Below are 23,904 nucleotides of genomic sequence, written 5' to 3'. Positions count from 1 at the left end.
GGAGACTGGGATTGTTGCCCTGGGAGTGGGTAAGAGGTTGGGGAAGAGATTGAATCAGGGCGTTCAGAATTATTTGGGGTAGGCAGCAGCTTTCGATCGATTCAATCAATTCAATTCAAGCAGTTCCCAGGGGCAGGAGTGTCAGCCCCAGGATTGAAGGGGAAAGACCCAGAGAGAGCAGGTGGAAGAGGAGAGAAATTAATTTCTTGGTGGAGCAAGTTCATAGAATCCCTACAGTGTGGAAACAGGCCCTTCAGCCCAACTAGTCCACACTGACCCTCCAAAGAGTAACCCAGTCACACCAAATCGCCAACTCCAAATTTCCCCTGACTAACGCACCTAACCTACACATCCCTGAACACTATGGGATAATTTCCCAGGGCCAATCCACCCTAACCTGCACATCCCTGGGCACTATGGGACAATTTAGCATGGCCAATCCACCCTAACCTGCATATCCCTGGGCACGATGGGTCAATTTAGCATGGCCAATCCACCCTAACCTGCACATCTTTGGACTGTGGGAGCAAACCAGAGCACCAGAGGAAACCCACGCAGACATGAGGAGAACGTGCAAACTCCAAACAGACAGTCGCCCGAGGATGGAATCGAACATGGGTTCCTGGTACTAGGAGGCAGCAGTGCTAACCACTGAGCCACCGTGCTACTGTAATCTGAGACTGAAAGGGTTCAGGTTCAACAGGAACATTCTTTAAAGGGGGGGACTGTAGCAATAAATTGGAGAGGAAGCAGTTGCAGGATGTGGGGAAGTAGTGGGACTGATTGGAGACATCTCTCACAGGTCTGTATAGATGTTAACTGGATGCTTTTTCCTGCATCAGTTCCAGAACAGGATTTCACAGCTGGGTTTACACAGAATTTAAATGCATTTTCCTCTCACCAACCCCACCCTCGTTCATTTTTCTTCTCATGTCATCCCTGACCTAACCCTTTAAGGCCTGTGATCTCTTAATTTCTCCTGTAATCTTCACTCCAATGGTATTTTTTTTAAAAAAGGTCATTAAATTTTTTTTTAAAAAGAGGGATATTTTTGGTGAATGAGGAACTCTGTTCCAGAGCCTGGAAGGGCTTCACCAACTGTTATATGGCCCCAACAATAGCCCCTCAGAAAACTGGATTTAAAAACACAAAGCAGATGGTACTTTCAACAAAAAATAATAAATAATTCTGCAGGACTATAATGAAATTTAAATTGGATTGCTTCTAAATTCCGGATAAGAAAGAGAGGGATTTTCCATCCCAGATGTTTAAAATTGCTTCTGGATCTGAAATACCCTTGCAGCTCCTCCCTGTAGCACTTTACCCAATACCAGAGTTCAGGAAGATTGAATTATTAGTTATCCTTAATACAACAAACTCCTCTGAGCTCAGTAAGTGTTAAAGAGTCAGACACAAGCTCCGCGGCTTTTACAAATCCCAGAGCTCAGCCAAAGTAAAGAGAAGAGAAGAGACAGACAGAGAGAGAGAGAGAGAGAGAGAGAGAGAGAAAAACACAGACAGACAGACAGAGAGAGACAGACAGAGAGAGAGAAAGGGCGCGAGAGCGATATGACCCGAGTGGGTTACCCTGTGATACACTTAACGGTAACTCCCGATTAATGGAATCCTATCCACAACCCTTGGGTATGGGGGCTGCAGGTTTGCCCCTTTACCTCCCCATCAGTGCCCGACAATCGCTCACCTCCTCAAATTACCTGCACTTCAACCTTGTCCCCCTCAACCCAATCCCCATACCCATTGACCTCTCCAATACCCCCATTCTGACAACAGCCCACCATAAGCACCTTCCCAATACCCCTCTCCTATTACCCACGCTCTCCCTGCTAGCCTACAAAATCGGCTGTAGCTTCTAAGAAGGCAGGAGTCAAATTCCTGAAGCACAATCATGCGCGCTCTCTCTCTCTCCACCGAAGACGGGGTGAGGGTAGGGAGCTGAGAGTGAAGGAACATGGGTTCAGTAGGGGGGAATTGAGAGCAACCATATTGGGCAACTGATTAAACAGGAGTGAGACTGGGAGTGGTCGTTGTTAAAGGCAATGGAATTGTCACCCACCAGCGTCGACCAGCTCCTTTAGGTCCCCAGAGTTACCATGATTTCCCAAAGTTTGGGACAGGTCTGTTCTTAATAAGCCTCTGCCTGAGAACTGGGCAGTGCCGAGTATGTAGGCGGGGAGGGGGGTGAATGGGGACCAGAGAGGAGTTTAAGGGCTTTAAGCTCCTGACACAAAACCATCTCCTTATTTCCATCCCCAACAATACCCCCATGAGGACAGAGCTAGGCCCCCTCCCACCCCCAACCCAACCTCAGGCTTGGTAGTGTACAGTGTGATGACCAAGCCACATATTACGCTCTGAGGGCCTAGTATCTTTTACTGGGTACGGGGCACTGAGGAGGTGGGGGTGGGGTATGGGGGAGGGAGTGTGGGTGCCAAAGGGAAAGTGGTCAGGCTCAGCCCAGCTCCCTCTGTCTCCCAAGACAAACGTGACAAATTCCAACAAAAAAGTGTCAAGGATCGATAGCGTCAAGACTGGAGTGTGAAGACTCCCACCCTCCGAGCCCCCAGAAGGTAGAAATTCTGTGTCAGTCAGGGAAGAGAGAAGGGAAGTGCAGCCGTGTGAGTGTTAAGGCAAATAACGAGGTTGGAACGGATGGTGGCGGGGGTTGGGGGATGGGGGGGATGTAGTGGTCTTTGCCAGGAGAAGCCTGGGGCCTACACGTACATGCCCTTCGACACAAACTCCTGGCTCTTGCGATGTTCCTCAGGCTCATTGTACGAGAGGTCATTGTAAATCGGGTTCTCCTGCTCCAGATAGTCCCCAGGGCGCACGGCAATGTTAGCAGACTTCACTTCAGTGTTCAGGCCCGGCTCATCGTAATACTGGGTCAGAGTCTACAGAGGGGGAGGGGAAAGAGAAAGTGGGTCCAACACAGCATCACCATTATACACCTGTATTCTCCCTATCTCTGTAACCCCCTCCGGCCCAGACACCCCCACCCTATCTCTGTAACCCCCTCCGCCCCGACACCACCTCCCCATCTCTGTAACCCCTTCCAGCCCCTACACCACCTCCCATCTCTGTAACCCCCTCCAGCCTCTACACCACCTCGCCATCTCTATAAGCCCTGTAACATGATGATTAATCATTCAACATCAGGGAACAGAACGAGGATCTGCATTTGCGACTGAACTCTGATAAAAGTGTCAGTTCAGAATCGCTCTCCATCCTAGTGCTTGTAAATGCCACCCTTGCCTAAGCGCCTACCTTCACTGATTTATCTAAATACTCCCTCGCTTCCAGCTCCCCATTTAAAATTGTCACTTTTAACATCCATTCTTGTTCCTCACTGTTCCAATCAAAGTTATTCCTTTCACTAATTCGAAAGTAAAAGTGGGTGAGTGAGTCCCTCGCACTGCCTGTCACACTTACCATTCCATTATCTTCCTCTGCCCCAGTCTCAAAGTAGGTCGTGGTAATGGGGATGCTTTCCATCTTTTCATCTTCTGTTTTCATAACCTAAAGGAGTACACTGTTAAATATCGAAAAGGGAACGCAGTTACATCTCCAGGGGGCAGCTGGACATCTCAGCCCCATTCTTGGTCTGTTCTCACTCATCACTCATCTCCCACCCCCAGGGCAGATAGCCGAACCCAAACACACACCAACACAAACAGGACTGAGGGAGCGTCACACTGTCAGTGCAGAGGGAGCGCCGCACTGTCGGAGAGGGGGTCAGTGCAGAGGGAGCGTCGCACTGTCAGAGAGGGGGTCAGTGCGGAGGGAATACTGCACTGTCAGATTAACTGTCTCACACATTAAACCAACACCATCCTCACTCCTGTTAGGTAGATGTAAGAGACCCCCACAGTCATGACTGGAAGGGGAGCAGGAGGGGGGAGGCCTTCCCCATGACCCCAGTCCAACATTTCTCTGACAATCAACTTATCCAAACGGATCCTCAGTGGATTGTCACATTCTCGCTTGTAGGATCTTGCTGAGCATAGACAAAGGTGTGGTATTTCCCACGCTTTAGCAATGACGACAATTCTGAAAGAGCCGCACTGGCTGCGGGAACCTCTGAGATGCCCCGAGGTTGTGGGAGGCGCCACATCAATGCAAGTCCCTTCCCTGGAAAACAGAATTGAACCTGAAAACGAATACCTTGTCAATTCCCTCCAGGGTCTTCTTTGGGGGAGGAGGCTTGTAGTTGGGGGGTTCAAGACTGTAAAAAAAAAAGCAAAAAACCAAATCACTTTAGCAGAGACTTGGCGAGTCAAGGAGAGAAACATTAAATATTGGCGAGTAATTATTTCGCAATTGAAAGATCGTCACCCTGGATACAATCAGGAGGACAAAGGTCGGAGAAGAACTGGGAAGGAGAGTCTGAACGACACAGTCAATTCTGATCAATAATCTCCACTCAGCTCTATGAACCCGAGCTGCAGGTCACCATGGTGTCCTGGTCAGTGACTGGGCGTCAGCTGTGCTGGGTCACCACTTCAACGTGGGGTCTGAAATCCCCTCGCACGTCCATCACCAGCAAAACTGGCAGGAACCTCTCCACAAGGCAGCATTGGACAACCAGATAGCTTCATCTTCTGCACAGTACGGATAATCCCACACGTACAATAACACTTCCACTCACCCAGTTCTAGGTCTGAAAGGATCGAGGGTTAGAGGGAAGGGAGATGGGAACTAAAAGGATTGCACAGAGGTGGGTATCCCATCACCAAGTTACCACTTTATTTACATGGGCGAAGTCCTTGATACTGACCTAGTTTCCTCAGAGCCAGCTCTCAGTGTGACACTCCTGTTTCTGTCAGTCAGCCAGGGCTCCCTGATTGGACCAGTTTAACAGCCCCAATCAGGGAACTCAGATTCTATGAGGTCCACCTGCCTGACCCCATTACCATCACAACAGGCACATCACTGGGTCAGTAACCTCCGGGCGTCAGGGGAGAACACAGGTTCAAATCATAGAACCCTACTCTTCTGATAAGGGGTAGCAAATTTAAAAGAGAGTTGAGGAGAAACGAACTCTCCCAAAGGGGTTGTGAATCTGTCGAATTGGCTACCCCAACGTTTGGTGGGTGCTGGGTCAGTGAGTAAATTTGTGGAGGAGTCAGACAGATTTTTAATTGGTAATGGGTTGGAGGGATACGGGGAGAAGGCAAGAAAATCAGGGTGAGGACATATTAGCCATGATCGAATGGTGGAGCAGATTCGATGGGCCGAATGGCCTAATTCTGCTCCGATATCCCACAAAATTATGAACCCTGCACTGCAGATGGAGGCCATTTGTACGCACATCAGGGGTTAGCACTGCTGCTTCACAGCACTAGGGGCCCATGTTCAATTCCAGCCTCGGGCGACAGTCTGTGTGGAGTTTGCACATTCTCCCCGTGTCTGCTTGGATTTCCTCCGAGTGCTCTGGTTTCATCCCACTGTCCAAAGATGTGCAGGTTAGGGTGGATTGGCCATGGGAAATTGTCCCATAGTGCCCAGGGATGTGCAGGTTAGGGTGGATTGGCTATGCGAAATTGCCCAGAACAATCTCACCATGACGAAGAGGGGGTATTTTGAATCCACTTGTGGAAATCTAGAATCGAAGCCAGTCTCTGAAAGAGGGGCCTGAGGACTGTTGATAAAAAAGAAACCCAAAACCAAACAATATTGGCTCACTCCTATCCGTTCAGGGCAGGAATCCCATTCCTTACTGTTTACACGTGTCTCCAGACCCCACATGACAACATGGCCGGTTCCTTAACTACCATCTGTCCTTGAGGGATGGTGGGTGCCAGACACACACAGTCAATTAGGGACAGGGAGCAAGGCGACATGAGAGAATGAGAGAGACAGCGGGAAACTACTTGGATGGGAATTGACGCCCAGGAGGAGAAAGGTCAAAGTTTATGGGCTGTTCTCTCAGAAAGGAGACAAAGATTGAGCTCAGGGATTGGAGCATCCTGGGGCAGCAGTAGATGGAGGGGTAGGAGAGGAGGAACTTTGGAAGAGACGTCCCTGCCTCTCCACTCCCCTCTCCAGTTGGGCCTGAAAGGTCACATTCGGCCTAATTGCCAGGATTTCTGGGAAGCTGACAGGAATGAGGCAACCATTGGCTCAGGAGGGCTTGCTGGGAGTCAGGAGGGAGCGGTGTATCCAGTTCCTATTTGGTCGTGAGCCAACAGGATGGGCCGCTGAGGGCAGTGAGGCAGCATACACAGCATGGGGATGGGGAGCGATGTGTGCAGTTACCACACACTACAGGAACATCACTTCCAATCAGTTGCACAGTACAACACAACATGACTCAATGACAACGCAAAGCTTCACTTGGCGATCAGCCGACGAAGATCATTCGCCGCTCCCAGATTCCCGGCTCAGGGTTTTGCCGATGGGTTCCGGAATGGCCCTTCTGTCCGCCAATAGAAGGACATTCCCCAGACTCAGAGTTGGGAACGTGGCTTTGGCCAGGGAAGGAGTTTAGTGTGGGACCCAAAAGCCACTGGGGTTAGGGATGGGCAGGAAAGATGTGGAGGTACATATCCATTCTGCCAGCATTGGGTGCTAACCCAGACATCGGGAGGTTTGAGGGTCAGAGATCAGGGCTCATGGCCTCTGATCCTGGGGATGGAGGTCAGGAAGCTCGAAGCGCACACCGGCTCCAACACTCACTCATCTTCCTCCTCGTCCGTGTTCTTCCTCTGTCTCTTGAAGATGAGGACAGCAGTGACCAGCACAGTCAGGATAACGATCGCAGCGATGATCCCACCCACAATTGCTCCAGTCGTCGATCCCGAATCCACTGGGTCCTCTGAGAGGGATGGAAGGTAAAAAAAGGAGTGGGAAGGAATCACGACCGGCTCGCTACTCCTTTGGAAAGATGGTAAAGCTCCCTCTACTCTGAGGCTAATGGTAAAGCTCCTTGATGCTGTCCCTATCAAACACTCCCAGGACAGGGAGAGCAGGGGTTTCGATACAGAATAAAATAATCCACTGCATTCTCCAGCCCCAACACCCCTCCCTATCCCTGTAACTCCCTCCAGCCCTCATTCCTTCCACCACTGGGAGCTGTGCCTTCAGCTACCTGGGATCCTGAGCTCAGGAATTCACCTGTAAACGTGTCCAGCTCTCTTGCTCTGTTCCCACTTATGCCTATACCTCCCTCACACTCTTCTTGGACTGAAAGCCAATGTCCTGGTCCCATTACCTCCTCCTGTGGCCCAGGGTGAACCTGTGCTGGATAACAGTCCCTCAAACGCCTCTGATGTCTCATTGGACCTCAAGTAAACTATAGACCCTGCTGCCGGGACAATGAGGTGGTCCCAGTCCTTCACAGTCTGCACTACGTAGACACAAAGTCAGGAGATAACGTTGATGATATGAAATCGGACTCGGAAACAGTCACACACCCAGTCTGATAAATGTAGCAGCCTCATTTGGCACAATGCCCTGCATTACATTCCACACTGTTTGTGATACAGTCAACTGGAAACATCACAGCCCACAGAACACAACGCACCCAACTGAGTGAGATTGGAATGAGTGGTCTCAATAGGTTTCCTGGAAACTGCATGTGTGTGCGAGAGAGAGAGAGAGAGAGAGAGAGAGAGACAGGCAGAGAGACAGATCACGCGAGAGGGAGAAGGGGCAGGAGATCGAAGAGTGGGAGAACGAAAGTGACACGATACACAAGTACAGTCCTCCATGCCCTCCCTCCCTTTTGAAAGCTTCAGTTGGATTTGCCACCACCTCACTCTCAGGAAGTGCATTCCAGATTCCAACCATTCGTTGCATCAAAACAGGCCCTTCAGGCCATCGTATCTCTGCTTGTTATTAAGCACCTATCTACTCTAACCCCATTTGCCAGTACTTGACCCATCTCCTTGCAGATAGTTTTAATTAACCTCTTCAGACACAGTTGTACAGTATTATAGTATGGAGGGAGACCCTACAGCCCATCGATTCCACTACATTCATCAAGCACATATCTACACAAATCACAATTCCCAGCATTTGAAACACCATAGCATACAAGACAAAGAACCAAGTGTTCCTGTAAATATAATTTCAATGGTGTAATTGTTAACAAATTAATAAATGTTATTACATACCTCTGGAAGGGGCTTGAGGGACAGGAATAAATGCTAGCACAACAAGCAATACTCAAGTCCAGCAAAGGAATAATTTTTTAAAAAAAGTTTTCCCCTTAAGGCCCCCATTAACACAAGTAGCAATCACCTTAAAGCTGTTGCTGCTCAACCTCAGTCCTTTGACCAATGGTTCACCCCATGTGTTCTCTCCAGATAGACTCAGATGTACAGCATGGAAACAGACCCTTCGGTCCAACCTGTCCCTACTGACCAGATATCCCAACCCAATCTAGTCCCACTTGCCAGCACCCGGCCTGTATCCCTCCAAACCCTTCCTATTCATATACCCATCCAAATGCCTCTTAAATGTTGCAATTGTACCAGCCTCCACCACATCCTCTGGCAGCTTATTCCATACACGTATCACCCTGTGTGTGTGAAAAAGTTGCCCCTTAGGTCTCTTATATATCTTTCCCCTCTCACCCTAAACCTATCTAGTTCTGGACTCCCCCACCCCAGGGAAAAGACTTTGTCTATTTATCCTATCCATGCCCCTCATGATTTTATAAACCTCTATAAGGTCACCCCTCAGCCTCCGACGCTCCAGGGAAAACATCCCCAGCCTGTTCAGCTTCTCCCTGTAGCTTCCAAAGTCTCTTTGTTCAACAACACTCCCTAGGACCTTACCATTAAGTGTATAAGTCCTGCTAAGATTTGCTTTCCCAAAATGCAGCACCTCGCATTTATCTGAATTAAACTCCATCTGCCACGTCTCAGCCCATTGGCCCATCTGGTCAAGATCCTATTGCAATCCGAGGTAGCCCTCTTTGCTATCCGCTACACCTCCAATCCTGGTGTCATCCTCCTGATTTTAAACACCCATTTCAAATCTGCCTCTACTCCAACCTTCCCTTCTGAGAAGGAACAGTCCCTACCTCTAAAGCCCATCCACATCATTAACATTCCCCTGTCACTGGGAGCAGTCTCATTTAATTGTTTTCTACATTGCCTGCAAATCCTTGACATCCTTCTGACAGAGTGGTTTTCAGAGCAGGATTCTGACAGATGCCAACGCCGCACGGTGTATGGATTTGTGGTAACTTCCTTGCTGATACTCTTGCTGTAAGTTTGCTTGCTAAACTGGTGCCCCTTTGTTCTCAGACGTTTCGTCACCATGCTAGGTAAAACCACCAGCTCAGCGAGCAAACTTCCAACCTGATCCACAACCTGAGCTATGAAACTTCTCCAACATCTGGTAGTCTAGCCCCTTGAGATTTATGAGGAACAAACCAAATTGGGTGTTTGTCAGGGTGCTGAGTTACCATCTTTTTTAAAATGGTGGGCGCTGAAATCGGATTGGTTGAAGGGATGCAGTTCTAGGCCAATCAGGTGTTGAGGCTTTTCCCCGGAATGATACAAAGATGGAGAGGGTTAATTACACAGAGAGGGGAGCACAGTCCGTTATGCTTGCATTTGAACAGCAGAGAGAAAAAAGGAGCAAGCTGTGAGAGGGTTTTAACTGGGTTGGTGAACTGCAGGAAGGACCAGCGAGGAGATTTCCCAGAATGTTGCCGAGCTGGAGGAATTCAGCTGTTGCATAGAGACTCGTTAGGGGGGTGCTGTGTGTTCTTTGGAGCAGAGAAGGTTGAAGAGGGGGACCTGATTGAGGTATACGAAGTACTAGATCCGAAGAAGCATTTCTCTCGAGAAGACGGTCCAGAACCAAGGGCAAAGATTTAAAAAGGAGAAAGTGAGTACTGCAGATGCTGGAGATCAGAGTAGAGAGTGAGGTGCTGAACAAGCACAGCATCCGAGGAGCAGGAGAATCGACGTTTCGGGCATTAAGCCCTTCATCAGGAATTACTGAAACATCTATTCTCCTGCTCCTCGGATGCTGCCTGACCTGCTGGGCTTTTCTGATCTCGATTCTGATCTTCAGCATCTGCAGTACTCATTTTCTCTATGCTAAATTGTCCCATAGTTCCCAGGGGTGTGCGGGTTAGGGTGGATTGGCCATGGGAAATGAGAAATTGTGGGATTAAGGTGGGTTGCTCTTCATCAAGACCAGTGTCGTCTTGATGGGTAGAATGGAGTCCATCTCCAGTGTAGGGATTATGTCAATACTTCCAAAGTGTGCAGTGCTATGACCAAGTGTTGGGAAAGGGGATTAGAATAGATCGCTGCTCGATGACAGAGGTAGGCTCAATGGGCTGAAGGGCTCTACCCATGCTATAACACTATGATTTTACATCTGAACCAATTGGTCAAAAATCCCTTCAAGGAGAGAAGTCAAGTGCTGGGGAAATGGGATGAAAGCAGACACATGATGGCCTAGCAGAGCAGATGATGAGTTGAAGTGACTCTTTCTGTACTGTAATAGAGACTAATTTTATACACAAACGATTAGGGGGTGATGTGTCTTGTTCATATGAAGGAAATTGGAAATCCGCAACTCTTCCCCACACCCTACCCCCACTACAGAAAATAACTAACACTCAATTGACAACTTAAAAGCTGAGACAGGTTATAGAGCAAAGAGACATACCAGATCCAGTGCTAGCAGAACAGGCTCGAAAAGGGGATGAGTGGCTTCCTCCCATTCCCTCATGAAAGGGGCACTCTCAGACCTCCTCAGTGACAGTGAGGGAGTGGGGGAGGGGGGAAAAAGTGAGTGTGGAATCAGACAGAATCTCAAAGCCATCGTGTGAAAGGGCTTCACATTCCTGTCACATACAGACGCACAGAACCGAATTTAAAAACAGCAGGTGTGTAAACAAGCTGGAGTGATCCTGAGGCAGGGCACTGCTCATCTGTGAGAGCATCACACACGCGCACACACCCGGCTCAGTGGTGGTCATGGAATCCAGTGTTCAGTACTAATGCCAATGATCGATAGAAACAGCAAGAGAGCGAGAGAGACAGACAGAGAGAAAAAAAGATGAAAAAGAGAGCAAACAAAAGGAGAAAAAAGAAAAAAAACAATAAAAAGCAGAGTGAACAAGTCCAGGCAGTTAGAATTTCTCTGGACTAACTGGTTCAGTTTATTTTCTACTCTGTGGCATAGAGTGAGTCAACATTAAAACAAAGGCCATCATAACCTTACCCAAACACCAATAGCTGATTTCTCATTGATTTTAGGAAACTTTTAAGCATTACTGCACCATCTACATGTCAAAATGGTACCTACCAATCTCTCTGTGCCCACAGGTGAGTACCGGAGGCCCCACAATGACTAAAGCCAGGTTTGGGCAGGGGCTCTGCTGCCTGGGACTTATCCCTCAACTAACCTTATCCCTCCTCAGGAGGGGCATCAGAATTGGATCACCCGCACACAACTGCTGCTGGGATCCTACTGTGCACCAACTAAATGTGTGTGCAGGAGGAACTATGTTCTGCAAAGTAGTTTGGTGGCTGTGAACAGCATTGGGATCTGCCATTTTCATGGGATCCTTTACCATGTCAAAGCCCACCCCTGGAATTCTTAGGGGTGGGAGCGGGAACTCAGCTCATCGGCTCTGATGGGAATGAGCAGGTGAGTCACCAACTTTACCCAGAAAAAACCCGAGACCACAAAAGGTCAAATCTTGACTGGAGCGATAAACATTTACAGGAAGCTGAAGAGCAATCAACTCAAACCTTGCCACAGCCCAACAAGTACAGGCAGGAACTTTGTAACAACTCACATAGGACACCACAATGTTCCACACCTAAAACACCCCAAAGTGCTTCCACACAATGACTGACTATCAGACATAATCTGACATCAAGCTACTCTGGATGGGGGAAACATGAGGGTTGGGCCACAGATGTTCTGAGACAAACAGATGCACAGGCAGACAATGAAAGAGACAGACACAGAGTTATGGAAGAGTTTAGGGAGGGCATTCCAAAGCTGAAGGCATGCCCTCCAAAAGTACTAATGAGAGGTTTTAATTTTTTGAATTTATTTTGTGGGATGTGTGCATCGCTGGCTGGGCCCCAACATTTCCTGCCCCGTCCCTAGTTGCCCCCCTTGGGAAGGTGGGGGTGAGCTGCCTTCTTGAACCGCTGCAGTCCATGTGCTATAGGGTAGACCCACAATGTCCCTGAGGGAGGGAATTCCAGGATTCTGACCCAGGAAGGAACGGCCGATATATTTCCAAGTCGGGATGGTGAGGGGCTCAGAGGGGAACTTGCAGGGGGTGGTGTTCCCATGTACCTGCTGTCCCTTGTCCTTCTAGACGGAAGTGGCCGTGGGTTTGGAAGGTGCTGTCTGAGGAGCCTTTGTGAATTGCTGCAGTGCACTTGAGGATGGTGAACAGGCCAGGATTGGTGGAAGTTACAGATGGACGATGGGGCTGGAGGAAGGTACAGAGATAGGGAGAGGCATTGGGGCTGGAGGATGGTACAGAGATAGGGAGAGGCGATGGGGTTGGAGGATGGTACAAATCGGGAGGGGTGCAGGAGCTGGAAGACATGGATGGATGGAATGGGGTAAGGTGGGTGTGACACAAGGACATTTTTGTAATTGGGGTATCATAGAAAGCAAGAACCAAATCAGAGCAAGAGGACGGCGATAGGAGAAAGGCATTCAGCGCAGCAGGAAAGTTAATTTGTGGAAATGTTGGTCTGAAAGTCGGAGGAGGAAGACACCGCTTATATTTGTGTGTAGGACTTTTAAAAAAACTCTTCCCACTGTGTACTGAACAGAGGGAATCATGTCTGTGCAGCAACCCAAACAAACACCTTTCATAAATATACATCCCAACCTTCACCTCGCCATATCAGACATTACCCCAAAACCCCGTTCCATTCCTCCCATTGAATAAACACCAAAATGGAAGAAGAGGAGGGGGGAGGAGAGGGCAGCAATGTAACTCCAACTACATCAATTACTCCTGTCCATTTCAAATGTGTCAGACTCCAAAATGTTACACAATGGACACTTGGCAGAATTTGCCAAATGTAACTCAGCTCATTTTCGAGATGTATGATAGCAGAATCGAACCCTGATCTCCAGGTGTCCTGGTAAGGCAATAGCAAGCTCCTGGTGAACTGCTTAATACATTTGAGTTGGTTAGATACTTAGTAGTACCCCACTGTTATACAGGGACAGACCTGTCCCCACTAGTATTGTACCCCAGTGTTATACAGTGATAGACCTGTCCCCACCAGTATTGTACCCCAGTGTTATACAGCCTCAGACCTGTCTGCACCAGTACTGCACCCCAGTGTTACATAATCTAAGTGTCTCTAAGCCTGTGCTTACAGTCTCTATCACAAGTGTATAATTACATTGTGAGATAATTATATATAACACAGATATCACCCTGGGAATTTGGAATGAAGTCAAGGGCAGAACCTGGAAGTTTAAACTGGGGATTCAGCCATGTGGTATTTTCTGCTCTGGTTTGTCTCGGGTTCATTCAATTGAATCCTGCACCGAGAAGCACCACAGGAGCAAACAATACAAATACTTTTAAATTAACACATCGTCATGATCAGTGCAGCCCAGTTTAGCACCTGCTCTTCACGATCAGCTGATGGAGCAAGAGAAAACATTTCCTTAGCTCCAGGATATAGATGAGTGAGATTCCCAGACAGTCACAAGTCCAGGTCTGGGCCCAGGAGTGAAATTTAGCCCGAGGACTGAAGCGAGGCCTTGTCCCTTTGGAACAAGACAGTGGCACAATTAAAATTTTTATTTAAAATCGAGAGCGGGGGGTGTCTTTGGAGATAGTTTCGAACCAAGCAACTCATTCCATTCATATGCTTAATTCACAAGAACTCCCTGGGACTTTTGCCTCAGCTTGGGGATGTTTACGTCTGAAATATAACACAAATTCCCCTGTTTAAGAATGAAGACAAAGCAGTACTTCACAGTACTTTGCGAGCCGGAAGTTCATCTATAAACCCACAGCCATTAGAGCCTCTATCAACAGTGCCATTAAAGATTAAGATATATTAGTTTATACACTTTGTCACTATTCTGCTGTTAATTGCTACTGGGAGGTTTTTAAAAAGCATTAATCACCTACATCATGCAAGAAATCAGAGCTCAATAGAATCACAAAATCACAGCAGTGTGGAAGCAGGCCATTCGGCCCATCGAGTCCAAGTGATCCTCTGAAGAGCATCTCACCCACACCCACCCCTTGCCCTTTCACCTGCATTTCCCATAGTGCACATCCCTGGGCACTATGGGACAATTTAGCATGGCCAATCCACCCTACCCTGCACACCTTTGGAGCGTGGGAGGATGCTGGAACACTATTGAGGCAGTTAGGCCTTTAACCAAGATCTCCGACAATGAATGAAGTGGAAGGGCTTCACGGTGATGGTCAGTGTGTGGCAATATGGAAACAGGCATGTTTTTGTCACCTACAATCATCTGGAAGGTCAGACAAGGGAAGAGTTTCCAGAACGCATGCTGTAAGTTGCATGTTTTGCACTTCTTCTGCACCTTATTCTGGTGTATGATTGTGTCGTTTGTGCTGTCCATGTTGCATCCTTGGTCCTTGGAGGAACGTGGTCTCATTTTTACTGTATATGGTAGAAATGACAAATAAAAGCCACTCTACTCTACTCTCGGACCAGAGATTAAGTACTGCTCTACATGTTATCCATTGGCGTTACTGTCAGTCATTGAGAAGGACGATGACAACCCAGGACCAAGACAGAGTGACACAAGCTAACACCAAACAAGCCACAGAACATGGGAGAAGGCGGCCATTCTCCCCATCACAACTCTGCCAGCCTTTTCAAAGTGCCACTCTTTTTCCACTTCACCCTAGGCCATAGAGAGCTTGTTTTTCTCCTTTGGAAGCATTTACATCTATTTCCACTACTGATAAAGGTAGTGAACATTCCAGTTCACAACTCGGTGCATCAAATTAAAATAGTAAATCTCCTCCTCTCCACCCTCTCTCCTCTGGTTCTTTTCCTGATTCCCTTCAACCTGTGTCTCTCTGGTGACTGACCCTCCACCCCTGGGATCTGTCTCTCCCTCACCGACTCAATCAATACCTGCCTGGGGATTCTGAACACCGCAATTCAATCTCCCTCTTAACATTCCCCCGGTCTGAGGGAACATCTCCACAAAAGAGTTTGCTCAACATGTTGTTCATCTATACTCATATTTACCCTAAGTTTTATTTACATGGAATGGAGTTTTTGATGATTAGTAATGAAAAAACCCTTGCACTTACATAACACCTTTCACTTTCACTGAAGGTACTTAATGGGTCCTGGTCACTGTTCACAGGTCAAAAACACAACAGGAAACAAACACAGCAAACTGCAACTTGATAACAATCAGATAAACAGTTTTAGCAATATTGATCAAGAGATAAATATCAACTGGGAAATCTGCTGTTCTTCAAAAGTGTACAACGGGTAACTCTACACACAAGACAAAGGGGACAGGCAAACTCTCAGTTATCTTAAAGAAATCAAAGATTTTGCGGACAGTGCAGCGCTCCCTCAGCACTGACCCTCCGCCAGTGCGGCGCTCCCTCGGCACTCCCTCAGCACTGACCCTCCGACAGTGCCTACTCCCTTAGCACTGACCCTCCGACAGTGCGGCGCTCCCTCAGCACTGAATCACCCTTGAGTGACTTATGACCCAGCTGCCTCACGCTTTGGAGACAGAGCTACTAACTGAGCCACAGCTGACAGCAGCCATAAGGAATCTACATCATGAATTTAAAGCTTGCAAAAGGGAAGTGATTATCACGTTATGATTAGAGTGTGGTAAATGTTTCAGTAGTTTATATATCTTCACATCCACATAGTTTAGCTTGCAGTCTAGTGGACTCAAGGAAACTCAACGTATAAACAATTGAGACTCTGCAAATGATAAGACAAAGGAATTTCCTGAGAGGGGAGATTCCAAGGATACCCGAGTACAGGAAGGACAAAAGGGGCCTAACACGCAAGACTCTGACCCCATCCTATCTCACCTCATTGCGGCTCCCCACTCACGGTGTGAAGGCATTTCTCATCTCAGTCATATGCCAAATCCTTGGACTGTGACTCTGCCAGTCAACAGGAACATAAGATATAGGAGCAGAATGAGGCCAATCACCCCATCGAGCCTGCTCCACCATTCGATCATGGCTGATATGCTCCTTACTCCCATTTTCCTCCCATTTTCTCTCCATATCCCTTCAACCTGTTTCCAATTAAAAATGTCTAACTCTTCCTTAAATTTACTCACTGTCCCAGAATCGACCGCACTTTGGGATATCGAATTCCACAGATTCATCACTCTTTGGAAAGAAACAGTTTCTCCTCAACTGTCTTAAATTTGCTATCCCTTTTCGTAAGACTACGACCTCTCTTCCAGGAATGCCCCACAAGAGGAAGCATCTGATCCATGTCTATTTTACCCACATCTTTAATCATCTTCAATACCTCAATTTGATCTCCCCTCATTCTTCAAAATTCCGGAATGTCTAGGTCTAAACTGTTCAATCTCTCTTCATGCAACAAACCACCTCATCCCTGGGACCAAGCTACTCAACATCCTCCCATTACGTGCGAAAAAAAAACACTTGTACAATGAAAGGGGTGTAGACCGTTATCACAGCACAGCTTTTCCCTTCTTTTTCCCACATTCAAACCACCTCATCCCTGGGACCAAGCTACTCAACATCCTCCCATTACTGAGCTATTCCTTTAACAAGGTTATGCTGTCCTTGACTTTGTTTATTTCCCCCCCACCCAAGAGAGGTCATAAACGACACAGACTCTGAAAAGTCGGGAGGTGAAGGGTTTTAGGGCCAAGTTGATTATAGCTAACAGATACTGCCTCAGGCAGAGGCTTTCACGTGCGAAAAAAAAACACTTGTACAATGAAAGGGGTGTAGACCGTTATCACAGCACAGCTTTTCCCTTCTTTTTCCCACATTCGCTTCTGGAGCCAGACACAGGTCCAAAGGTGATACAGGAGAGAAGCCAGAGAGAGGGAGTAAGAATTTGTGTTTGATTTACCTTTTGTGCCAAGGGGTGTTTATGGACATTTTTGCATGTATTCGGAACAGCAGCATTACTTTGGATTTTTGGAGAGGTTATGTTATTCGGTATTCTGTTTGCTATTGGATATGGTTCATTTAGTAATCTTGTAAATAAATTCTGTGTTGTTTAAAATTAGATGGTTTGACCAGCTGCATCACTCCTGGAATATCCACTTTACACCTGTTTAAAACAACTCGCAGCGTTAGGATCTAGGCTACCTTCTTGAAATGTTTTAAGGGGTCTGGCCTGGTCCATAACTCTCCAAACTGCCTTCAATGGCATTACATCCTTCCTTAAATAAAGGGAACCAAAACTATGCACAATACTCAAACATGGTCTCCTTCCTGTCTTCACCCTGTTTAGGGAGAAAGTGAGGTCTGCAGATGCTGGAGATCAGAGCTGAAAATGTGTTGCTGGAAAAGCGCAGCAGGTCAGGCAGCCTCCAGGGAACAGGAGAATCGACGTTTCGGGCATAAGCCCTGAAGAAGGGCTTATGCCCGAAACGTTGATTCTCCTGTTCCCTGGATGCTGCCTGACCTGCTGCGCTTTTCCAGCAACACATTTTCAGCTCTTCACCCTGTTTAGTCCTGTTAGAATTTTATTGGCTTCTATAAAAGGTACCCCCCCCCCATCATCCTCAAACCCAGAGTCTACAATCCTAACCGATCTGGGTCTGTCTTCATGAGTCACGTCCTGTCATTCAAGGAATCAAAAAAACAGATTAGATTGGATTCCCTACAGTATGGAAACAGGCCATATGGCCTGACAAGTCCACACTGACCCTCCAGAGAGTAACCCACCCAGACCCATTCCCCTACCCTCTTCTTACCCCTGACTAATGTACCTAACACGATGGGCAATTTAGCATGGCTAATTCACCTGACCTGTACATCTTTGAATTGCGGGAGGAAACTGGAGCATCCGGAGGAAACCCACGCAGGCACTGGGTGAATGTGCAAACTCCAAGTAGACAGTCGCCAGAGGCGGGAACCTAACCCAGGTCCCTAGTGCTGAGAGGTAGCCGTGCTAACCACTGAGCCACTCCTAAAATGCAGCGTTAGAATCCCTACAGTGTGGAAATAGGCCCTTCAGCCCAACAAGTCCACACCGACCCTCCAAAGAGTAACCCACCCAGACCCATTTCCCACCCTATATTTACCCCTGACTAATGCACCTAGCCTACACATGCCTGACCACTATGGGCAAGTTAGCGTGGCCAACTCAGCGAATGTGCACAGCTTTGTGATTGAGGGAGGAAACCCACGCAGACACAGGGAGAATATGCAAACTCCACACAGACAGTTGCCTGAGACTGGAATCAAATCTAGGTCCCTGGTGCTGTGAGGCAGCAGTGCTAACCACTGAGCCATCACACCACCCCTTGCAGCTGCGCACATTGCAAAGAAGTGAAAAAGGTGCGTGGGTTGTCTTTTCTCCGGGAAAACAGGAGACAGTTTCTCAGAAACCTGGGCACTACAATAATGCAGACAGCCACCGAAGCTGGTTCGAATCCTCCATGGATGAAAATACAAAGCTAACCTGAAGGGGTCATTAAAACGAGTCTGACGGTTCAGGGGCAGGAGGGTCAGTCACCAGAGTGACACGGATTGAAGAGGAGAATTGGGAAAAGAATCAGAGGAGGGGAGAAGAGAGGAGGAGAAATTGTTTTTTTTTTATTTTGACCCAACGAGTGGTGATCTCAGACACACCGCTTGAAAGGGAGCAAAAATTGTTTTTAAATCTAACAGGAAAGAAAAAGGATGAAATTGGGGAAATACTGGAAATACTTTCAGGGTGGAGGAGATAAAGAAAAGTGGGCATATGTTTTTTTTAAAATGTGTGGGATTAATCAGAGAGCCCTTTTGAAAAGCGCTGGATGCAAAATGGTTCTCTGAGCTGTCAGGAGTCTGTGATTCAATCAGCAAGAGAAAAAAAATTCAATTCAGCATTTGACCCTCGCCTAAGAGGAAATGAAGCAATGCAACCACGTCAAATCTTTTAGCACAGTTCATCGATTTCAAACCACCAGTGAATCTATTTTAAATCAATGTAACTAGTGCTGGATTGGATTACATAATCTTGTTCCAAACACGGGCACCGTTTCCAAGGGAACCAAATGGTGTTCAGAACTATCCGACAGCAGGAAAGAAAAAGCTGAGAAGAAAGCTTCTTCCCGCACTGGAGGATTTCACAGCATCCAACGCAGAGTGTGCGAAAGAGGCACCAGCCAACATTCAGACACAGCAAGATCCCCCCAAAGCAACTAAAGATGGACAAGTTCACAGCAATGGGAGATTAAGAGATCATTACTCGCCCAGTAAAAGGTGGGAGATCTCCCCTCCACCCTCTGCATCGAATGGGTTCCACAGGAATTTTTACATCAGAGTCAGCAGAGCCTCTGTTCACCGGGTCACCGGATAAAGGGCAGTTTGGCCTACGCTCTGTCAGCACAGCAGCCCTCGAGGGGTTGAACAATCTTCCAAAGATATCTCACGTTGCTAACCCACACTTCAGTACACATACCGACCACAGGTTAAAACAGTCCCAACAAATTGACAAACGCCTTTGCTAGTGGGATTGTGCTGTGCGTGAACTGACTGTCCATTTCCTGGACAGCGGCTGAGCCATTTTCCTCAGAGCAGACAGGGATCTGACTGAGGTCGATAAAATCTCAGGGGGCATTCGCAGGGTTGGTAGGAATAAACTCTTCCCTTATTACAACGTTCAGCTTTTTAAAAAAATTCACTCATGGAATGTGGGTGGATCAGCAGTTTATTGCCCATCCCTAGTTGCCCCTTGAGAAGGTGGGGGTGAGCTGCCTTCTGGAACCACTGCAATCCATGTGCTGTGGGTAGGCCTACAATGCCCCTGAGGGAGGGAATTCCAAGATTTTGACCCAGTGACACTTAAGGAACGGTGATATATTTCCAAGTCTGGAGAGGGAGGGGCTTAGATGGAAAGTTGCAGGGGGTAGTGGTCCCATGTATCTGATGCCCTTGTCCTTCTAGGTGGAAGTGATGATACGTATGGAAAATGCTGTTTAAGGGTCTTTGGTGAATTTCTGCAGTGCATCTTGTAGATGGTACACAATGCTGGTCCTGAGGGAAAGGATGTTTGTGGGTGTGGTGCCAATCAAGAGGGGGCTGCTTTGTCCCTGGATGGTGTCAAGCTTTTTGAGTGTTGTTGGAGCTGCCCCCATTCAGACAAGCTGGAGTATTCCATTACACTCCTGACTTGTGCCTTGTAAATAGTGGACAAGTTGAGGAGTCAGATGGGGAGTTACTCGCTGCAGAATTCCTAACCTCTGATCTGCTCTTGTAGCCACTGTTCATGTGGCAAGCCCAGTTTAGTGTCTGGTCAAATGACCAGCAGACAATTTATTTTTGAAGTAAAATGAATTCAATTCAGTTCACTTCACAGGGGTTATGGATTGAAGGTAAAAAGGGTGGGAGGTTTAGGGGGTATTTAAAGGAGAAAATCTTTCACCTCGAGGGTGGTGAATATCTGGAAACAGTTGTCCCAAAAGGGTGTTAGAGACAGGAATTCTCAAAACATTGAAGAAATATTTACGTGGGTACTTGAAACACCATAGAATTAAGGTTACACAGGCCACGGGCTGAGAAATGGGATTAAAATGGATGCTGACAGGTATCCACCCAATGGATCCAAGAGCCTCATTCTATAGTGTAATATTTTATGATTCCATAATAAGTGCTCAGACATCAAAAACTATATCATTACCAAGAGAGTGCTTTGAGCAATTCTCATATTGTAAAACACTTCACCAAAATATAGGTCTGTGTACCCTAATGTTACAAAGGCTTCAGCGACAACATGGAGCCAGAGAGTGGGTTGTGGGAGAAAAAGAGAGGGAAGGGGCAAAGAGGAGGACAGGTGCAGAGACAGATAGGCAGAGACGGAGAGAGGTCATAGAGCCATACAGCATGGAAACAGACCCTTCGGTCCAACTTGTCCATGCTGACCAGATATCTTGAATTAATCTAGTCCCATTTACCAACATTTGGCCCATCCCCCTCTCAACACTTCCTGTTCATGTCCCCATCCAGATGCCTTTTAAATGTTGCAATTGTACCAGCCTCCACCACTTCCTCTGGTAGCTCATTCCATACACACACCACCCACTTTGTGAAAAGGTTGCCCCTTAGGTCCCTTTCAAATCTTTTGCCAATCATCCTAAATCTAGGCCCTCTAACTTTGGACTCCTCCACCCCAGGGAAGAGACCTTGGCTATTCACCCTATCCATGCCCCTCATGATCTTATAAACCTCTATAAAGATCATCCCTCAGCCTCTGATGCTCCAGGGAAAACTGCCCCAGCCTCTTCAGCCTCTCCCCATAGCACAAACCCTCCCATCCTGACAACATCCTTACAAATCTTTTCAGAACCCTTTCAAGTTTCACAACATTCTTTTTACAGCAGAGAGAGACCAGAATTGAACGCAGTATTTAAAAAGTGGTCTAATCAATGTCCTATTCAGAGATCTTGCTGAACACAAATCCATTTGCTGTAACAAAGAAGCGCAGTCTGTAATATTGGACAATTTCGACTCGGATTGTACCTTAAATGACTCTCTGGAGTTCTGAACCACACCAGTGGATGGGGAGGGCGTGAAAGATCAGCCAGTTTGAGAATACTGCAATATTAGGCAGCACCTTCTGGGAGGTTCACAAACACACAGTTAACCACATTCATCCCAAAGCCACGTTCTTCATGTCTGTGCCATTGCAGTCACATGAGATGATTTGCGCTTCATGATTTAACGGAACAATTCAGACCAGAAACAAACAGGAGATGTAAAATGTAAAATAAATTATTATGACCAATCCATCTCTGACCCTGACAGTGTCATCATGGAAGTGTGCAGTCTTGTTCCCACAGAAGCCTGAAACGTTATGTATTTCTTCTGTTCATCCTGTTCTTCTCTCAATACCCTCTGTCTTTCTACTACCCTGATGCACTTTGCATGTTACAATCTGGCTGTAGAGCATGCGAAAACACCACTTGTGTCTCTGTCTCTGTCTCTCTCTCTCTCTCTGTATATGTGAAAACAGAAATCAATAAATAGGCTTGAATGTGGGGTACAGAAAAAGCACAGCAGGTCAAGCAGCGTCCAAGGAGCAGGAGAATCAATGTTTCAGGATAAGCCCTTCATCAGGAATGAGCCTCATTCCTGAAGAAGGGCTTACGCCCAAAACGTCGATTCTCCTGCTCCCTAGATGTTGCCTGACCTGCTGTGCTTTTCCAGCATCACACACTTTTCTCCGATCTCCAGCATCTGCACTCCCGACTTTCTCCAAATTGGATTACAAGGCATAGGATTATCTCCCTGCCCCTTCACCGTGCCAGACAGCTCTCGCCCATGGTACACCCTCAGTCCTCTACCTCTTCTCACCCATCTTGAAAAAACAGCGAATAGGATTTTAAAAAGATCTCATTACACGTCTCATCTGAGATACATAATGGTCTTCTCACAAGGCTCTACTGAAGTATGTCCAAGCTGCTGGAAATATGGCTCAAAAATAGCTTTTGCCAGGTCCCATTTTGTACATTCTGACACATTCCTGTATGCAAGAGACAACTCAATTCCAAGTAAGTGCTCCTGACTCCAGTCCCTGGAGGGAGGTGTCCTCATGATGATTGTTAACCGTTTCAAGTCCTTACAGGCTTATACAACATTCACTCCCCACCCCATCTATTGGTCTGGCTAACCCTTCACATAGAAACCTTGGACCTGCATTTCTCCCCCAACAACCCCCAACCTTTGCCTTCCATTTATTTCCACTCAGTTCGCCAAGAGATATAGAGTCATTCAAAAAAAACACACAGGGAATAGCTGACAAACAGGTCAAAAGAAAAAAAAAAAATCGAAAAACAGAAGTCAAATGACACTTTCTCCCCACCAGACAAAAAAAAAGGAAATAAGATCAATGTGCAGTCACTACATATAAGCCAGCCAATTCACCAGAGCAGCTTCCAAACTGAACAGGGTTACCAACAGCATTCTAACCACTGGGGTTAATCAGTTACAGGAAACAGCAGCAATATAAACAATGCAGTAAACAAACAGAGACCAAAAAAGGGAAAAAAAATAAACTGTACAGGTAGAGACAAGTGATGTTGCTCATAGTCCCAGAGAGGCTTAGAGATCATTAGACAGAAAGAGAAAAACTACAACTCATGGGGAGTTTAATATGAGGGTCAACATACCCCCAGGCGAGGAGAGAGAGATTAAGGAGGTGCAACCTTCTGGAAATTTTCCAGCACAGAAGTTAACACTGCCGCCTCCCAGTGCCATGGACCCAGGTTCGATTCTAACCTCAGACAACGGTCTGCGTCATGCTTGCATGTTTTCCCCATGTCTGTGTGGGTTTCCCTCCACAGTCCAGAGATGTGCTGGTTTGGGGTGGATTGGCCGTGGGAAATTGTCCCATAGTGCCCAGGGATGTGTAGGTTAGGGTGGATTGGCCATGGGAAATTGTCCCATAGTGCCCAGGGACGTGCAGTGTGAGCTCCTCTTCAGAGGATCATAGAACATAGAACAATACAGCACAGAACAGGTCCTTCAGCCCACGATGTTGTGCCGAACATTTGTCCTAGCTTAAGCACCTATCCATGTACCTGTCCAATTGCCGCTTAAAGGTCACCAAAGACTCTGACTCTGCCACTCCCACAGGCAGCGCATTCCATGCCCCCACCACTCTCTGGGTAAAGAACCTACCCCTGACATCCCCCCTATACCTTCCACCCTTCACCTTAAATTTATGTCCCCTT

General features: G+C 47.2%; 1 protein-coding gene across 1 annotated transcript in view; it reads right to left on the bottom strand.

Annotated features, from left to right (window-relative positions):
• Nucleotides 1-592: 592 nt before the first annotated feature.
• LOC122544222 (nectin-2-like) overlaps nucleotides 593-23,904 on the bottom strand; it is a 65,870-nt gene continuing 42,558 nt past the window's right edge. The window contains exons 6-9 of the mRNA XM_043683301.1: nucleotides 6,697-6,835; nucleotides 4,183-4,243; nucleotides 3,451-3,537; nucleotides 593-2,912 (exon numbers count right to left, since the gene is read on the bottom strand). Coding sequence (XP_043539236.1) covers nucleotides 2,733-2,912; nucleotides 3,451-3,537; nucleotides 4,183-4,243; nucleotides 6,697-6,835 — 467 coding nt within the window. The 3' untranslated portion in view covers nucleotides 593-2,732. The remainder of the gene's footprint in view (nucleotides 2,913-3,450; nucleotides 3,538-4,182; nucleotides 4,244-6,696; nucleotides 6,836-23,904) is intronic.

The sequence above is a fragment of the Chiloscyllium plagiosum genome, chromosome 47, assembly GCF_004010195.1.
Source record: "Chiloscyllium plagiosum isolate BGI_BamShark_2017 chromosome 47, ASM401019v2, whole genome shotgun sequence".
In the NCBI taxonomy this organism is placed as follows: Eukaryota; Metazoa; Chordata; class Chondrichthyes; order Orectolobiformes; family Hemiscylliidae; genus Chiloscyllium; species Chiloscyllium plagiosum.
This window is presented reverse-complemented; position numbering and strand designations above follow the sequence as displayed.